Source organism: Drosophila mojavensis, unplaced genomic scaffold (genome assembly GCF_018153725.1).
Source record: "Drosophila mojavensis isolate 15081-1352.22 unplaced genomic scaffold, ASM1815372v1 contig_74, whole genome shotgun sequence".
Lineage (NCBI taxonomy): Eukaryota > Metazoa > Arthropoda > Insecta > Diptera > Drosophilidae > Drosophila > Drosophila mojavensis.
In genome coordinates this window covers 17,931,167-17,949,364 of record NW_025318899.1, presented here as the reverse complement: position 1 = coordinate 17,949,364, position 18,198 = coordinate 17,931,167, and the positions used below count along the sequence as shown (strand labels likewise).

Genomic DNA, 18,198 nt, shown 5'->3' with positions numbered 1-18,198 from the left:
TTAATTAAATTAATTAATTAATTAAATAAATTAATTTTATTTCATTATTAAAATTTTTATTAATGCAAATATACTGAATCTATTTTTTTTTTTTTAACTATTTCAATCTGAATAAATTTATTAATAAGTATTTATATAGATGGGTTTGAATGAATAAATTTAACAATATATGCTAAAACTAATTTACAACAAATTTATTAAATTAAATATGTAAATATAAATAAATTAATTTACATTTATTAAATTTAATATGTAAATATAAATAAATTGATTTACATTTATTAACTTATATTTTTATTTAAATATTTATTATTTAAACCCAATGATTATTAATTTTATTATATTAATTTTTCCCTATTAGTTATTAATCTATTAGGTACTAGCTCTTTCCGGTCCGATATCGTAGAATATTAAAAAAAAAAAGTCTGCCATGCGTTTTACATATCATTAAAATATAATAATATATATCACATTCACAATCTGTGTTTCTTCCTATTTAAATTTATGATCAAGTAGTTTACTCTCCAGTTGTAAATTTGGACCAAATTGCATAGCGTCTATTTGTGTAATACGATCTAAAATTTAATTGATACAAATTCAGCTTAGGCCATTCTGAATTAACTTTCTCAGCCATATATGTGGAGCTATAGTCATAAGCTGTCATAGAAACCACTCAGGCGCGACTCCGTTGCCAGCGTAACCACCGACCAGGCAGGCATTGTTTACTTGCCTACAAACTACTATTTAACTATTTATATAAGCCAGGCAAAATGCATAAGAAAGTCTCACTGGAAGACGCTTTCTACGAGAACCTAACTCTAGGTCTCATCAAAACCCTATGTGAGTGGTGCGAGCGTATTTGATATAGTTAAGTTATATTTAACCTATTTTAGCATCTGTGCCTCGCGTCTGCAATGTAAGCTTGGAGCGTCGGCAGCCGTTGAATCCCTGCCAGGTGGTCAACTGGGAGCAAAGGCACTGTGTCTACCTGCCAGAGGACATGAAAAAGTTTTATCTATCCACCGATGGCTTTGTGCTGCATTGGAGCTATCAATATTCGCGTAAGTGAAGAGATTATATATAAGAGATGATATATATAAGCAAATCTCCATTAGCTACCGATGTGCGTCGAGTCGGCTATATACACTTTCCGCACCTGCTGCAGGTGACGCTGCTGCGTGAGAATATCGAGACCACTCCACTGGTTACCCCTTCCGCTTCCTCGACAAGTTCGACCAGCTCGGCGCCAGTGACTGCACCGATACCCAAGGGCAAATGGGATAATCCCTTGCCCATCATTACAGCCAAGACCAAAATATTCGAAATTAACAATATCAATGAAGTGGCCAAGGTGAGCTAAGATCTAACAATGGAGTTTTTGTTTAGTATATATAAATGATTTATCAATTTGTAGGTTTGCATGCTGTATGATTCAACCAGCTCGAATAATCCAAAGTTTTATTTGCTGGAGCTAAACACGCTGACCTGGCAGTTCCTGTCCGAGACGTTCAGCGAGTATCTGCGCATGGCCATTGCGCATTTGGGTTTGCCCTACTGGGAGCTGTGCTTCTCCAGCTTTGGCCTGCCCTCGTGGACGGAGCAGCTGTTTCTGCTGCTGGCTCCGCATTTGCTGGAGAAAAATGAACCGAGACGTGGACGCACAATCAATCCCGCCTGCGAGCATCCTTATAATATTCTCGATCCGAACATCTTTCGCAGCAAACCGAAGGGCACGACCAAATCCTCAACGAGCATTGCGAAGTCGCACAACAAGTGAAGTTTTGGTAGCAAAAATTGTTACTTTTTATTATGTTAACAAATGCTCAAAGATCGGGTAAGGATTTAGATTGTACTGCAAAAAGAAATGGCTTAATATGAACACATGACATAAAGTAGAATGAAGTTTTTTTTTGAAAGAATTCCGAGCTTATCTTATTCCTGATTTGTGACTTGGCATGCTCTTTGTTCTCTTAGCATAGAATGAGATCTAAAAGAACTCTGAGCTCTTGTCCTCCAAATCGGCTAACATTTTATCTCGGATTTGTGGCTTGGGATCCTCTTTGATTTCAGTGGGCACAGCGCCCACTTGGCCCAGCATAAACTCCAGCTCGTCGAGCGTCAGCTTCTCGCCACGCAGTTCAATGGGTCCAATAAACTGTTTACGCATGGCGCCCTCGTGGTATACGAAAATGGTGGGCAGGTTCTTCTCAGGGAAGTTGGGTATGCAGGTCGTGGCAATGGAGCGCAGGAATTTCGTCTGCGGGAAGCGAACAGCCAGCTGTTGCATGTGATGGTGGATGAGGGCGCAGAGCGGGACGCCATTGGCATACAGATGCAGCACCACCCAAATGCCCTCGCCAGCCTTTGTCACCTCATTGACGTAATCCTGGCCAGAGATTTCACGCACGCTGCCGAACCGTGGCTTCTCTGCCAATGCCCGCATCTCGGCGATGCGACGTTGTCGATATTGTTCCAATACGGCCTCGTCTTCAGAGTCCTCGAGCTCGTCCAGCTCATCCAGTGACATATCGTCGATCAGCTTGTCGCGCTGACCCTCTTGTGGAGGCAAATCCGTCCTTCGCTGAATGACATCATTCATCATGGCCTGGATTTGATCTTCTGTGATCTCGGCCTCCTTTTGTTTGGGTCCAATGATTCCCTTAGCGCGTAGCACATCATTCCATTCGGTATCTTCATTTGGGTCCTATAGCAAGTATATATTGTTTTAGTTTTCATTCAGAATTTGTATGGCAAGCACTCATGCGTTGCGTTTTGATTTGGTTTTTACCAAATATGGAGATAAGAGAATGCACATGCATAAAGATATTTATATACATACGTCAGAACGTATTAATTATTAATTATAATTGTGTTGCTCTGGCAGTTATCTTACCTGCATTGTTGTTTTATTACTTGCTTAAAGTTAATACGTCGAAATAAATAAATAGTGAAGTTCTTTTCACTTAATTTTAACTAAATATATAATATGACTAACCAAAATATGGTAAACAGAAACCGAAACTCAAAATGTACTGTAAGAAATCCCAAAAAGTACGTGCCAAAATACTAAAAAAATACTAATGCTAAATTATTTAACAGCACTGTTAACACATGCCGCTGTTATCTCTTCCAATAGGGCTCGGCATAGCAGTCAGCTCGTGTCAGCTAAGGAGGTGTTCAAATGTTAACATTAGTAACGACATGTGTTAACAACAGGTACTGTTAAGGTTTTAGTAAGTTACTCAGCTGGTAATATGTGCAACATGTGGTTCTACGTGTACATATGTATATGTAAATACTGTATATTTATTTATCCATTATGCAGCACCTATTGTATTTGAATATAAACAGGCAAGTTATAATTAAGGAGTAATTGAATGTTTCACTTGATTCATTTTTATTTAATTTCTTTGCGGGTTAATGGGAGGGTTAAGAAATGCTGCTTTAAGTCTTGACCTTCTTTGTGCTTTAATGACCAAACTTCCAGAAACTTTTGATAATCAACGTATAAAGCGCACTTAGCCCATTTAATTAGTATAAGTAGCGCAGTAATCGATAATTCAATTATGGGTTATTACACGCGACTGTCCAACTCATAAAAAGTTCTTTGCCCACCCAATATAGAATCTATATAATGAAGTTCAGCAGTTTGCTTTAAAAAAAAATTCATAGAAAACATGGTGATTTTTTTTTTACATTATAACTTTTATTCGAATCTGTCTTTTTGTCCATTTGCATTTGCTAATTAAACAATTTAATTAGTGAAATTATCGTACACCATCAAAATTGAAAAATTTCCATGGATTTATTTGTTTTTTTTTTTTTTTTTTTTTTTTTCATGGTCTTATACATCAATTTATATATATATATATATATGTATTTGATAACTCTATTGCATAATGTAACATTTAATTTAATTTCTTTTTATATTTTTTATTTTTATTTAAATTTAATTTAATTTATGCTTATAGCTGTGCTATTGCACACTCAACACATTTGATGCTTTGTCATGAAAATAATTCATGTTAAATTAATTTATTTAACAAATAAGCGTAAATTATAAATACATATATAATAATTTATTATGATATTATTATTATTTTTTTTTTTATAAATTCATTTACCTAAATTTATATATAAATATTTTTAAATTAATGCTTAAGTAAACAATTGGAAGTTTCTCATTGTTGAGCGCGCGCGAATTTAACTAAGTTTTTATATATTATAATATATATTAGCTTTTTATGTTTGTATATATTGTATATATATTAAATTTATGCGCCGACTAGTGAAACATGAAAGTTTTGCAACAAACTCGTGCCTAAACATTTAGTTAAATTCAATTAGTTTTTCATTTGTATTTTGTTTTTAATTTTATTTGTATCATATTTTTTCTTCTCTAATTTGAATGCTGATTTTTTAAATTATTTCATTTTTTTTTTTTTAATAGCGCTTGCACACATAAAATTTATTTATATTTTACTTTTCATTTCATGAGTATATTTAACAGTTTACATTTATTTCTAAAAGCCCGAAACACCCGACGAAAGTGATGCAAACTAATCTCGAGCTGTTGTCACCCGACAAAAAATTAATTTTATAAGTTGAAATAGTGAAAATAAAAATATAGTTTGAGATTATTAAAACTAGAATTAGCTTTTCTAACAAGAAATTTTTTATAAGCTATTGGAAATTGCTTTATGATTTTTTGGTTTCTTTCTCAATTATTTGTAACTTTCTTATTTAGTACATATAAATTGCTTTAAATGAAACTTTGAGATCTTTCTACAAATGAGTGAAACCATATTTGAGTGTAAGAGTTTGTCAGGTGTTTCCACACATTCGCGAATCATATCAACCTTTGGCACACACTTTGACTGACGCTCTCTCGCTTGTCGCACATTTGCGCTCGGCCCGAGCTGTCATATCACTTGATGCCCAGGAGTCTTTTGAATGCGCGTCTATAGTCCAGATTGAAAATCGTATAGATGACCGGATTGAGGCCGGAATTGATGTAGCCCAGCCAGGTGATGAAGTTCTTGAACTTGTTTGTGGGACAGCAGCTCTGGCAGAACGGCAGAATCACATACATGAGAAAGAAGGGCAGCCAGCAGATGACAAACACGCCCATGATGATGCCCAGCGTGCGGGCAGCCCTTCGCTCCTTGGACAACGAGATCTTCTGTTTCTCCTCAATGAACTGATTCACAGTGCTCGGCTTCTTCTGCAATGCGCTGGCTGCAGCGACACCTGTTGACGACGACTGCGGCGGCGTCAGCTTCAGCGAGGTTTGCTCCTCAGTTTGGGTTACGCAAACCTGAAATGTTGGGGAAATTTTCATGGATAGAGTATATATGTGTATAGCTTATATTATATACGAGGGTGCTTTCTGAAGTATCTGATATAGAAAAGAAAAATCTAGCAATATAACTGGTGTTTTTCCTTATGTTTCAGCATAATATCCTATTAACTCCATAGATTTCTTGATATCCTTTTTATATTATAAACTGTCTGGCTCATTTAAATAGACAATTACCGCAGATTCCAGCCCTTCATTGTCTGCAAGTCTTCTATCATCAAGCAATTTCTTTTTCAAACTTGAATATTATTGTTATTTAATTTAATTTAATTAATTACTTTATTTATTTTATTTTTTGGTGCATATTTTTTTTGCAATCTATTTTAGCCCAAGCAAATAGCAAATTGGCGATTATAATTAAGTAACTAACTAAGCGAATCGCCAAATTTTTATTTATTTTTTAAATTTAAAGGCAGCCATAAATTTAAAGGCATTTGCCAATAATTTCATCTGGCTCACGCAGCTTCAGCCGGCTATCATCTAAAATCATTTTGCGGGTTTTCTTAACCGTTTTGGGCGTAGCCAGCTCAATTTGTCGACTATTATGGTATTCGCCTTGAAAGTTCGTATGACATCGTTTAAGCTCTGTCACCCAATATTTTATGGTTGTAAACGAAGGAACAGACTGCCCCAATTTGGAATCTACTTCAGACTGTGACCCTTCAAATAAAAATATTAAGTTACAGAATGCTGACCAATTTAATTGCAAATTTAATGACATCGTTAAACCAAAAACTTGAATATTTATTAAAATATTTTAGACACTTTTAATCAAAGAAATAATTTCATATTATTAATGCCTATATCTTTGCTTCTACTTCTGCAAGTAAGCCCTATCTAACCATAGCTAACCCACCTGTATGCAGCCTTTGGGATCGCTGCCGCTCTCTGTGCTTATTTCGGGATCCGATTTGCCTGCTGCATTATTGCTGTTGCCTTGGGGCAGCAACTGTTGCTCGCCGTGCGGCTCGCAGGCCGACGACGATGACTGCGAGCGTCGATTGCCCCGCGCCTTGCCATGCTTGATGGAGTCCTTGATCTTGGCACGTCGCGACTTCTTGACCAACACCACAACATGTTGCTGCTGCTGCTGCTGTGACTCATTGTTGCCCTCTGGCTGGGCGTGTGTCTCGCTGCTCAGACTCTCCTGATCGTTGTGAATCATGGGCGCGGCAAAGTTGGCGCGATCGCGGCCGCAGCACAACCAACTGCCGCAGAGGCTGCCCAGAGCACGCGCCTTGGAGCTGGTCGAGCTGCCCCCCACGGCCACGTTGCTGGCATTGATGGCCTCCAGATCGGTGTTCTTCAATGCGATCGTATTCAGCTTGTTGGCCTTGGCACGCTCACGCAGGCGGCGTCGCGTGGCCACAAAGATCTCGATGTAGACGATGGTCATGATGATCAGCGGTATGAAGAAGGAGCCCAGCGAGGAGTAGATGACATAGCCGCGCTGCGAGGTTAGCTCACAGGGCGTGGCGCTGGTGAACTCATCCGGCCAGTCATTCCAGCCAATCAGGGGCGGGCTGCTGATCAACAGCGACAGCAGCCAGACGCCCGAGATGAGGAGCAGCACACGGCCCACGGTTCGCTTTTGGGCATAGTTGATCGGGTCTGTGATGGCCCAGTAGCGATCCAGTGCAATGGCACACAGATTCAGTATGGACGAGGTGCAGCAGAGGACATCGCAGGTGAGCCACAGCTTGCACAGGTGTATGCCGAACTCCCAGCGTCCCAGTATCGAGTAGGCCACATTGAGTGGCAGCACGAGCAATGCGACCGTCAAATCGGCCACGGCCAGCGACACGATAAAGAAGTTCTGGACGATGCGCAACGGCTTGTAGGTGAAGACGCTCAGTATGACCAGAATGTTGCCAATGATCGTCAGCACTATGATGATGGATAGCACCAGCGCTGTGAGCAGCGCCTCCCACTCTGGCACCGCCAGCTGCACGCCAAGGAAGCTGCCGTGCAGCTCCTCTACGGCCAGAGCGCTGCAATCATTTGTTGACTCGACAATCGCTGTGGCTGTTGCAGTTGCAGTTGTTGTTGCCGTTGTTGTTAAGCTGTCCACCAGCGAACCGGACAGATTGGCCGCCAGCGCTGCTGTTGTTGTGGATGCCACTGTTGCTGTTGCTGCTGCTGTCTCAACACTGCGTCCGCTGCTTGCTGCTGCTGCTGCTGTTGCTGCTGCTGCTGTTGTTGATGCCTCTGGCGTGCTGTTGACGGCTGCGGCAGCTGTCAACGCAGCCGCGGCCACCGTTGTGGTGACATTTATGAACAAGATTTGATCTGCCGATGGCATTTTGACATCCTGCTAACACTGTTGTTGTTGTTGTTGTTGTTGTCGTTGTCCTTGTCCACGTTCGCGTTCTCTTCCTGTTGTGTGTGGTTGCTGCCTTGTAATATTGTTCACCCTTGGCCCCTCTTCCTGTCCCTCCCTCTCTCTCTCTCTCTCACTCACTCTCTGGTTCACTGAACGCTGTGTGTGCTGCAAGGACATGAGAAATTCAGTTGTGCGTGAAAAATTTGATTTCATTTCGCTGCCAATTTTTGGCAGCTTAACGATAAGCAAATATTATGTTGCAGCAAGCACGACTCATTATATAGAGCTGATATAATTGGGTACTTTAGATTAGAAGTAAATTATTAAATAGAAATATATACATAAGCGTTTATAGTAGCTCTATTTATTTATATATTTCCTTAAATTAATATTTATTTTGCATGATACTTTAGATTAGAAGTAAATTATTAAATATAAATAAATATATTAAAGTACATTTACAGTAGCTCTATTTATTTATATATTTCCTTAAATTAATATTTATTTTGCATGATTTATTTCAGAGCAGCAAATCGGACTCAGCCCAGAAACAAATTATTTACAAGTTGTCAGAAAACATTTAAAAATGGCAAAGTTAACAATAGAAGTGAAAAACTCTCAAAAGCGCATTTAATCAGTTGACTTTAATTGAAAGAGTATGAAGAAAAGAAGAGAGTTAACAAAGATTTTGGAAAAGGGTCTTGTCAGAAAGCCATTAACAATTTAGCTGACAATATGCTGTTGGACTCCTTCAACGGCAGGAAGCTAACTAATTAAAAATGCCAGCTCAAGTAAAATGCCAACTGTAAAATAATACAGCGAGCTACTTAGCTTGAGCAACGGTCGATAGTCTTGTAATAAAAGATGTTACGACAGCAACTGGACATTTTGAAGGCCAACTTGCAGGATATGTGAGTAGGTGAGAGAAATGAGTAAGATGTGCCACAAGCTCTTAAATCTCATACTCATACTGAGTAACAAATGTAGAAAGAGAAGCGATCTTCTCATATAAGTGTTTCACTTAGTTTCAATTGAAGGCAGTGTTACTAATGGGAGTATATTGAATAAGTGTTAAATCATTATCTTTGCTTTGCTTATAAGCAATATAGTAGCTATGGACATGACTTTAATCTGAGTATTAGAATTCTCTTCTTTGGAGTAGACTAAGAGTACTCAGCTTTTCGTTTTATGACGAGTTATTCAAATTACTTTTTAATCCGTCTTCTTAATGTGCTCCGCAGATAAGAAGTATATTTAGAGTAGCACTTTGAGTCTATTAAATATGTATAATGTAATTATGCTAATATGTGCAAAAGGCGTGACCTACTTAACAAAGTATACATATATCTGTATGCGTAAACTTGATAAGCATGATTAGGAAAGTTGATGTTGCTTTGTCTATGCAGTTGTGTTGCTATTTTTTAGATTTATTTGTCCCTGTGTCTGGCAGTCTTTTTATAGGGTTGTGTGCTCGTGCGTCTATTCGTCCTGTCCAGATTAAAGCAGACGCGGTTCGCTCTTATATCTTCAGCCTCAAATGCTGCTCTTACAGATATTGGATCAAGTACCACTCTTCTTATTTATAATTGAGGAAAGCTATATATGAAGCATATATGAATGTTATTCATTTATTTAGAAGCAAGTGTTGATATAAAATTAAAAATTAATTTAATTTTTATGTCACAGCACTGGCTACTGAGGCTTTTGTCTCGATATGCTTGCTAATTTCGTCAATTTTACAGAGTCTATGCAAATTTTCTCTTTTATATATTATTTTGCAATCACGCAAGAGATTAATTTCATTAGGGTTATAAATCTACCTAGAATGGACTCTCAATAACTAATTTGTCAGCGCTGAGGAGCTCACTCTATGCCCTTGAGCACCCAAGTGCTTATGTGTGGCTGATAGATGTGTAGGTGTGCATCTACTTCTACGAAGTTCGACTCTCTAAGAGAACTATTGCTTCCATTAATACCCTACAGAACATGTACTCAGTCAACATATATAGGAAATCAAACAAACCAAAGTCAATTGCAATTGCTTAGCATATGTGAAACAACACTTTCAATCCAATTCAGTTAGTCATCGTCAAGACCCATCTCAAGATTTTATTGCCCAAATTGAGCAGTTGCAACATCATCATCAACAACAGCAACTGACTCGAGTCATTTGATTTATCTGCGAATAGCTAAGCATCTTTGTTCCGCTGCCAGCTGAATCTCGGCTAATCTTAGGCTAGTCTATAAATTGCACATAATTGTTCCGCCGTATTTTTGCCGGCATCAGCGCCTGACACATTTATCCGCTCAGCCTCGGCGTTTGCCCTCGCAGTCGCAGTGGCAGTCGCTGGAAAAGCATTAATCAAAATAACCGGCTCATAAACTGCGCGCACGCGATTCGCAAAAAAAAGTGGCATGGAAAGCTAGAGGAAACTTGAAGGGAAAAAACATTTTCATTCAGGCCAAAAAATTTTTTGCCTCGTATTTCATGGCTCGCGCGAACCGCTCGGCTTTCGGAGGCCTTGCAGCTGCATGAACCTGAAGCTCACCTTGATTTCTGTAAGCTTTAAGTGTTGCTTTTTTTATTTTTTTAGTGGCAGATATTAATTTATGCAGTGGGCCAGCTTGATGAGCGGCGTCAGGCACAGTGTGGCCAGAGATCGGATTTTACTAAACTAAAGGGGGGAACGTCTGCTATCTGATTTAAGCTGATTTGGCGCTTTAATTACATAAATGCAGAGCTCAACACTAGGGTCCGCCGTGGACTGAATGCTTAGTGATAAGCTGATTACAAGCAGAGTGTGTGTCTGTGCGAGTGTATGGGGTGTACGAGTGGGTGGCTGAGTCTGCGTGGGTGGCTGTGTGCTAGCATGAAAAGCTTTGGATAAGTTGCCTTGAGTTTTCCAACGGCAAACGCTTTGCACTTTTCTTTTCAGTCTGGTTTTGCATATGCAAAAGTTTTTGTGAGCATGACCTTGGCGATGTGTGTGATATGCTATGATAATCTATACAAACAAACAAACAAACATATAGATAGAAACACACACACATACACACACACACACACACACACACACACACACACACACACACACACATAGATAAACACGTTATCGCCCAGATATTCAACTGGGTTCTGCTTGGCTCGGCTGTCATTAGCAAAACTTTTCAAGTTTTTCCTCTATTAAAAGTCGTAAGCCCGCTTGTTCCCTCTTTTAGAATGGCAAGTTTTAACTTTGAAAAAGTTATGGGCAAATTTCTATAAACCACATAATACTGTTTAATTAAATGAAATGTTTGCTTGAATGCGATAAATTTTTGGTTTTCAAATGAAGCATTTGAATTAGAAATATAAGCGAGAAAATATGTAAAATAATCTATATAAAATTGAATTATTTTAAGCATTTATGCATTATTGGAGAAAATTGGATTTAGTGCTTGAAAACCAGTTGCCCTTATATTTTTATATTTAAGGAATTTTTATATTTATGGTTCGGCATCTTAAAATGTTAAATGTTAAATCAGGCAACTGAATCAAACAAAATGTTACTCGACTGCAACAAAATGAAGCATATAGAACTTAATAGTTGGGTGTAAGCGACTGTGTGATACTCTCTTAGGTAAATGAGGGTATTGTAAGTTAACTATAATTAAAGAAAATAATTTTACTTTCACAAGAGTTCAACTAGTTTTAATAATAACTAAACATTTTTGGTTGTTAATTTAATAAATAATAATAAATAAAATAAAATAAATAGACTGGTGCTTCTTTATCTTGCTCTAATCCGGAATCATTTTGTTTTTCTTTTTCCTAGAAAGGAATATATGTATATATATATATATCTCATTTCTGCCGATGTTATAGGAAAATGCAAAATATTTATCTTAATTATTTCACTTGTCAAGTTTCGACAAATTTTAATGTATTTCTTTGTAAAAAAAATACTACAAAATATTTGCTGAATTGACAGGCAACCTAATTTGATTTTATTCCAGCAAACATAAGACTGAGTCTAATACAAAAAAATCATAATATATAGCTTCAATGATATTGTTTCAATGATAATGGTACGCAAAGGCAACGCTATCCTGATGACGCGGAGTCTAAATATAATTTCCATTATTTCTTGTCAATAAGTATGTGATTATATTGTATATAATATATCTAGTGTGGAACAAAAGTCAGCAGCTCTTTGGAAAACTCAATAGCTTTTGCAAATAGCAGGGAATTAAAGACAGAAAAAGAACATCGGGTGATTATTATAAACGCACAGCGGAAGAATAAATGAAAAACGGCAAAGTTTGGTCGAGGAATGCCAATTACTGAAATTTGTTAAGACACTTGTCGAATTTGGCTATTGTTTTATTTACATGCCATCGACAGCCACACCCACACACACGTTCACACACACACACTGACACACTGGAGTATAGATATAAACAAGTGGCTAAAACAACAAGTTTGCGAGTGTTTTATTTTTAGATGCCCAGAGTGGCCTATAAATAAGGGCTCATTTGCGCATATCCCGCATCGTAAGGATACACAGGAGCCTCTACATATTTAATACAGATAGACGCATGGAAGGTGAGTGGCAGGTGAGCAGCAGGCATTGCAGATGAAGTAATACATGCGTGATTCGTGGCTGTTAGCACGGTTTAAAGCTTACCTATGCTTAGCCTAATGCTAATGCTACGAAATGCATATGGCTTAAAGGTAATATATTTATATTGGCCCATGCTTTGGTATTGTTATGTGAATTTTATTAAGAGGCCGCGATGTATTTTATTAGCTAATGGAGCTGTCTCATATGCTAATGGCTATTAAAGGCCTTTGGACACAAAAGAGTTCTTGAAAAAATTTTACAGATTAAAGATAAAAGCTTTTATATTGAATGACATTTTAGCATATTAATAAAAATTTTATTTGTTGGATTATGAAATATGTATAGCAAACTGCTTGTGCTTCTGCTGGTTATATATTCAATTTTTTAATTTATTTAATTATACCTACATATTTTAAAATACATATATTTATGATAATTTTACTATCGATCCCAAGTTATACATCTTAAAAATATATTTTAAAAGTTTGTAAGAAATTAAAATATACAGGCAAATATGTATAAAATATACAGATAAATAGATAGATATATAATTAGATAGGTATATTAGATAGGTATATAATTAGATATGTTTATACATCAATTTAAAAATCAATTTAAAAATCGGGTTGGTGATATTATTGTAATAACTTTCTGTACTCTTTTATGTTTATAATTATAATTTATATTAATTAATTAATAAATAAATTTATAAATATATTATAAAATATATATATTTTGACGCTGGTATGGCCTCAGCTGATTTCATGGTCCGATAAAGTTCACTATGCAATGTATATACTTTCTATTTTAAAATGTTCTTTGACTGAATGAGCCTAAATATTTTCGTATAAATTTTGCTAAAGCTAAAATATGTAAAATGCTTTTACTTAACAGCGCCTTGAATCATTTTAATTATTATTAAACTTAACACAATTTTCTAATCGATAGTTCTTATGGAAACATGTTTCCAATTTGCTTTTGTACTATTCTCAGTAGCTTAGCTAACTTGTCAATCAAGAAGTTAAGAGACTCTTAGGCCACATGCCCTTTGTGTTTCACAACATCTCAATCCACTTAGTCCACCTCTTAGTTGGCACAGCTTCCCATACTTGAATATTCCACAAAAAAAAAGGAAACTCGCATATCTAAATCAAAAAGTTTGCCAAGTTCTATACATAATTCAGCTGCTGGTTCGTTCATTCGCCGTATTCAACTGGTTGCTGTGCCACACCCAGTTGGATCAGTTAAGAGCCTATCGTGACTCGCTCCATTCTCTGTTTGTTCTGTTGCCTCTCATTCAAATCGCATAGGCTTATGCCACGCCCCAGATACCGACAACTAGCTGGCATTTGCGATACCGCAACTAGCTGTATCCATTTCTAACAATTTCTGCCCACTTCAAGTCTCCTTTTGTGGCTATGGCATTGTCCGCTTTGGCGGAACGTGCCCGCTGTATTTCTATTATAGCCTATGCCTATTGCTAGTTCCCCTCCCTCGGCCGTCTAAATGGAAGTCGACCTGTTTCAATAAAGTCCAGCGAAATGAAAATGCGAATGGCTTGAACCTTATCCACACACGCACTCACACACACACACACACACTCCCACGCACACTCACACACACCCACATGGCCGCAGTTTGGCATCCGCATTTCGCAATTTTCTGGCTGTGTTCAATTCGAGCCATTCACATTTCGCATGCGAGGCTTCCATTTCGCTGAGGCTTTCGAACACGTTCATTTGCGTTCGATTTTGAGGCCTTTAATGCGCGTTTTTGGTTTCAGTTCAGTTCCACTTGCCATTTATATGGGCAGCGCGATATGCGGAGAATACAACAATTTGAAAATGGTAAATTCGAGCTGGCTTGACTTTTCTCTTCTTATCTATTTGCTGAGCTGGCAGTTTGCTGTTCGCACTTTTCTGAGGGGCTTGATGCGAGCTTAACGTATTATAAAGCACAGCAATAGATCAACACACATATACACCCACACACACACCCTCACAGCCACACACTTGCAAATTTGTTTACAGTACTGAGTGTGTGTGTGTGTGTGTGTGTGTGTGTGTGTGTGTTTGTATTACACATTGAGTCTTGCGCGTGTTTGCGTATGCGTCTCCAGCTTCAATCCGTTTGCTGTGTTTCATCGCATGTCTTGCATGGCCACGTGTAAAATTTTCCCGACTGCAAGTTTATTCAATGACACAACGCAAACGCAACGCATTGATGTGTAAGCAGCGCAGCGCAGCGTAGCGCGGCGATTGCCAAAAAGCTTTTTCATATGTAAATTGTGTGTGCCAATTCAGGGTTGAATAGTTTTAGTCGTTCAGCTTGCGTCGAATGGACTGGAGAGATATTTCTAAATGGGATAGTAGTAGAGTTGTCTTGGCGAGCCATTTGCTTAATTGAAATGAATGATATAATGTGCATTTCCGAATTTTACATTGCTAGTCAAATTAGATTGGCCGAGGCTTCAATTTAATATCGTTAAGTGAAAAATTGTATATTTAAACTTCAGTTTTAGTAATTGTTGAAACAAATTCTCTTATTTTTCTTTTCTTTTTACTGTTTCTCTCAATGTGCTTTCGTCAATATTTTTCTGCCAACCTGTTCCTATTTTTCTCTCAACCTCCCTCTCTCTTGCTTTCTCACTCCTTTTCTATCTATCGTTCTCTCTCTTATTTGCTCCCACACTCTGTATAACTTTTCTTATGAATTTATTCTCCTCTATATGAGTTTTCCCCTTTCCCTTTCTCCCTTTCTCTCAATTTTCGTCTACCAATTTGTTTGCATTTTTTCCTCCTACTCTGATTTTCTCAGTATTTTTCATTTCTAAAATGAATTCTGGAAAAATAATGCATTTCAGACTTTTTCAGCAAAGCCAATATAATGAATACTCTGCCAGGCTTCAATTTTTTATCTCTAAGCCATACTACATACATACGTATAGTTTAAAAATACCATTCACAGTTCCCACTTTTGCCTTTGATTGATTGATTTGTTTTGCTCATATTTGCAATGAATTCTTTTTTCGTTTTTTAACTCGAAATGCCAATTAAAGCAATGGCCACAAAACAGTTTAAGGGCTAGCAAAAATACCATCTAATCGCTGACACATTCGCCCTTTCAGCTGACGTCAATCAGTTCGTTTCCCATGTTCGACGTGTCAGCAATTTGCATTTTGCAGCCCTGGCGCAACGCTGGCCATTAATGCGGGCCATGCTTTTTAAAAATTGATGCACTTTGTGCACAATCGCAGCAGTGACAGACAGGCAGCCAACCAGTTCCAGAAGCGTAGCAGAAAGAGATAAATCGAGGGGCGCGGAGACGGAGAGACAGAGAAAGAGACGTATGAATGGACAGTTAGCCGGCAGACCAGAAGGGTGTGTGCGTACCTGACACATGCACGTCGACTGCGAGCGATGGCTAAACATGGAAATCATTGGCAAGCCAGCCATGTTAACTACTAGCTAACAGCCAAGCACATGTGTGCTGCACTTAACACACACACACACACACACACACAGACGGGCACACACTCATACACATTCAGTCGAGCTACACCCACAACTGTCAATCAAAAATTGCACTCTACTGCACATTTTTGCAATTGTAATATGCATTTTAGATCTGATCCGAGCATATCGAATCCCGTGGAAACCCATTTGCCAAGAATGTTTGGCTCTCGAAACGAGAAATGCGCTTGGCAGGCATCCAATATGGAATCTCTGGCCACAAACATTTCAAAACAACTTTGAGTGCTGTAAAGTGCAGCGTTTGACTAACACATACGCTGACCTCGGCTTGATTTGAAATATTTAAGTTTATATGAGTTGATGCAGACTAATATGGGCTGGGTTATTAAGCTTTTATGGCTTTGTTAAAGCTGATTGGGTTTTTTGTACTCACTTCTATTTTATAACTATTTATTATTCACTAGTTTGATTGAGCTGGCAAGATATGGTGAAAATATTATGGAATAGATTGTGCTATTTATTAATTACTTTATTTTTGACTGTATATATCTATCAATCGATCTATATAGATAGAGAGATAGAGACATAGAAAGATAGATTGAAAGATAGATACATAGATATATAGATACATAGATACATAGATAAATAGATACATAGATACATAGATACATAGATACATAGATACATAGATACATAGATACATAGATACAAAGATACATAGATACATAGATACATAGATACATAGATACATAGATACATAGATACATAGATACATAGATACATAGATACATAGATACATAGATACATAGATACATAGATACATAGATACATAGATACATAGATACATAGATACATAGATACATAGATACATAGATACATAGATACATAGATACATAGATACATAGATACATAGATACATAGATACATAGATACATAGATACATAGATACATAGATACATAGATACATAGATACATAGATACATAGATACATAGATACATAGATACATAGATACATAGATACATAGATACATAGATACATAGATACATAGATACATAGATACATAGATACATAGATACATAGATACATAGATACATAGATACATAGATACATAGATACATAGATACATAGATACATAGATACATAGATACATAGATACATAGATACACAGATACATAGATACATAGATACATAGATACATAGATACATATATAGACTTATATCTATTTCTACCTCTATCTATTTATCTATCTATATGAATACATATATGCACACCTACTTCATTTTTTCTAAAATCTTCTAAGTTTTTATCATTCTAAAATAAAGTCCAATATACCCATTTCATTTCTCAGTATTTCCAGTATTTTCTAGTATAAAAACTATATTGAGCTGTAGTGCTACGTTTGCGGTAACATTTTGCACAAAAATCCATTAAATATTATATTGCATTATTTTTCTATTGATATTCTATTTTTGATATTTTTCCCTCATTTTTTCTCTCTCTCTATCTCTCTCTCTCTCTGTTCTCTTTTTGCTCAGTTCAGCTGGCAGGGTGACTGTATCATTTGCACATTTCTTATCAATTTATGCTGCTGTTGTTGTCGAGCTGCCGTCATAAGCAAATTTTCTATGTCACAACACAAAGTGTTGCCCCTTGCGATGCATGTATGTGCATTTGTGGGTATGTGTGTGTGTGTGAGTGTGTGGTGTATGCATAAGTAATTGCATATCATGTCAGCGACATGATGATTTTTTTTTCTGCTCAACCAACTATGAACTGAGAATTATTGTTGTAAGGTCGTTGTGTTTAATGTAATGCCGTTAAATACTGCCTTGACTGCAGCTTGTGGCAAAGCAAGTGGCAAAAATGAGCTGCGCTCTAATAGAAACATGGCTAATGTGGCGTATGCGTAATTTGTAATTTGCCTCTACTAATTGAATGAGTTTTAGTGACAGGTTCGTGTCTTTGTCATGTCTTTGATGAAAGCATTGGAGTCTTTTGGGAGATACGCTGTAATTGATAGTATAACTATTTTTCTTTAAGATTTTTATGTTTGAGTAATAATATATATTATCTTCATTGTATATAGATGTTTCAGATATGAATCTAGATGTGTGAGATATATATATTATAGAAATATTGCTTGTCTTAAGGATAGCGTATTAAATACTGAATATTTCTTACAGCTTACAATTTTTTCTGTTTATTTAATATAAATTTGTTTTTTAGTTATTTACTATAAATTTGTCATCAGAAAAACGTACTGGAATCAAAAGAAGCTTAGTTTTACTCTCGACTAACTGCAACAAAAATCTATAGCAAATCTGAAAGCAGGAGGAGAAGTTTTATTTTATTTTCATATAAATTGTGAACTCTGACAGAATTTTCTCATTTTATATTAAACTTGAGATAAATTTTATAAAGTCTTCAATATTTATAT

General features: G+C 36.9%; 3 protein-coding genes across 3 annotated transcripts in view; 1 reads left to right on the top strand and 2 right to left on the bottom strand.

The window, feature by feature from the left end:
• Positions 1-409: 409 nt before the first annotated feature.
• On the top strand, positions 410-1,919 carry LOC6582892 (tubulin polyglutamylase complex subunit 2). The gene is made up of 4 exons (XM_002008539.4): positions 410-840; positions 894-1,061; positions 1,116-1,351; positions 1,415-1,919. The coding sequence occupies exons 1-4, from the start codon at positions 771-773 to the stop codon at positions 1,775-1,777; spliced, it is 837 nt and encodes a 278-aa protein (XP_002008575.1). The 5' UTR covers positions 410-770; the 3' UTR covers positions 1,778-1,919.
• LOC6582891 (viral IAP-associated factor homolog) lies at positions 1,780-3,033 on the bottom strand. The gene is made up of 2 exons (XM_002008538.4): positions 2,894-3,033; positions 1,780-2,704 (listed from the first exon to the last, which is right to left on the bottom strand). The coding sequence occupies exons 1-2, from the start codon at positions 2,897-2,899 to the stop codon at positions 1,988-1,990; spliced, it is 723 nt and encodes a 240-aa protein (XP_002008574.1). The 5' UTR covers positions 2,900-3,033; the 3' UTR covers positions 1,780-1,987.
• A 1,418-nt stretch (positions 3,034-4,451) lies between these two features.
• The window catches only part of LOC6582890 (tyramine/octopamine receptor), a 46,614-nt gene continuing 32,867 nt past the window's right edge, over positions 4,452-18,198 (bottom strand). Inside the window, exons 3-4 of the mRNA XM_032731492.2 lie at positions 6,216-7,847; positions 4,452-5,317 (exon numbers count right to left, since the gene is read on the bottom strand). Of these exons, the coding sequence (XP_032587383.1) occupies positions 4,928-5,317; positions 6,216-7,661 (1,836 nt within the window). The 5' untranslated portion in view covers positions 7,662-7,847 and the 3' untranslated portion in view covers positions 4,452-4,927. The remainder of the gene's footprint in view (positions 5,318-6,215; positions 7,848-18,198) is intronic.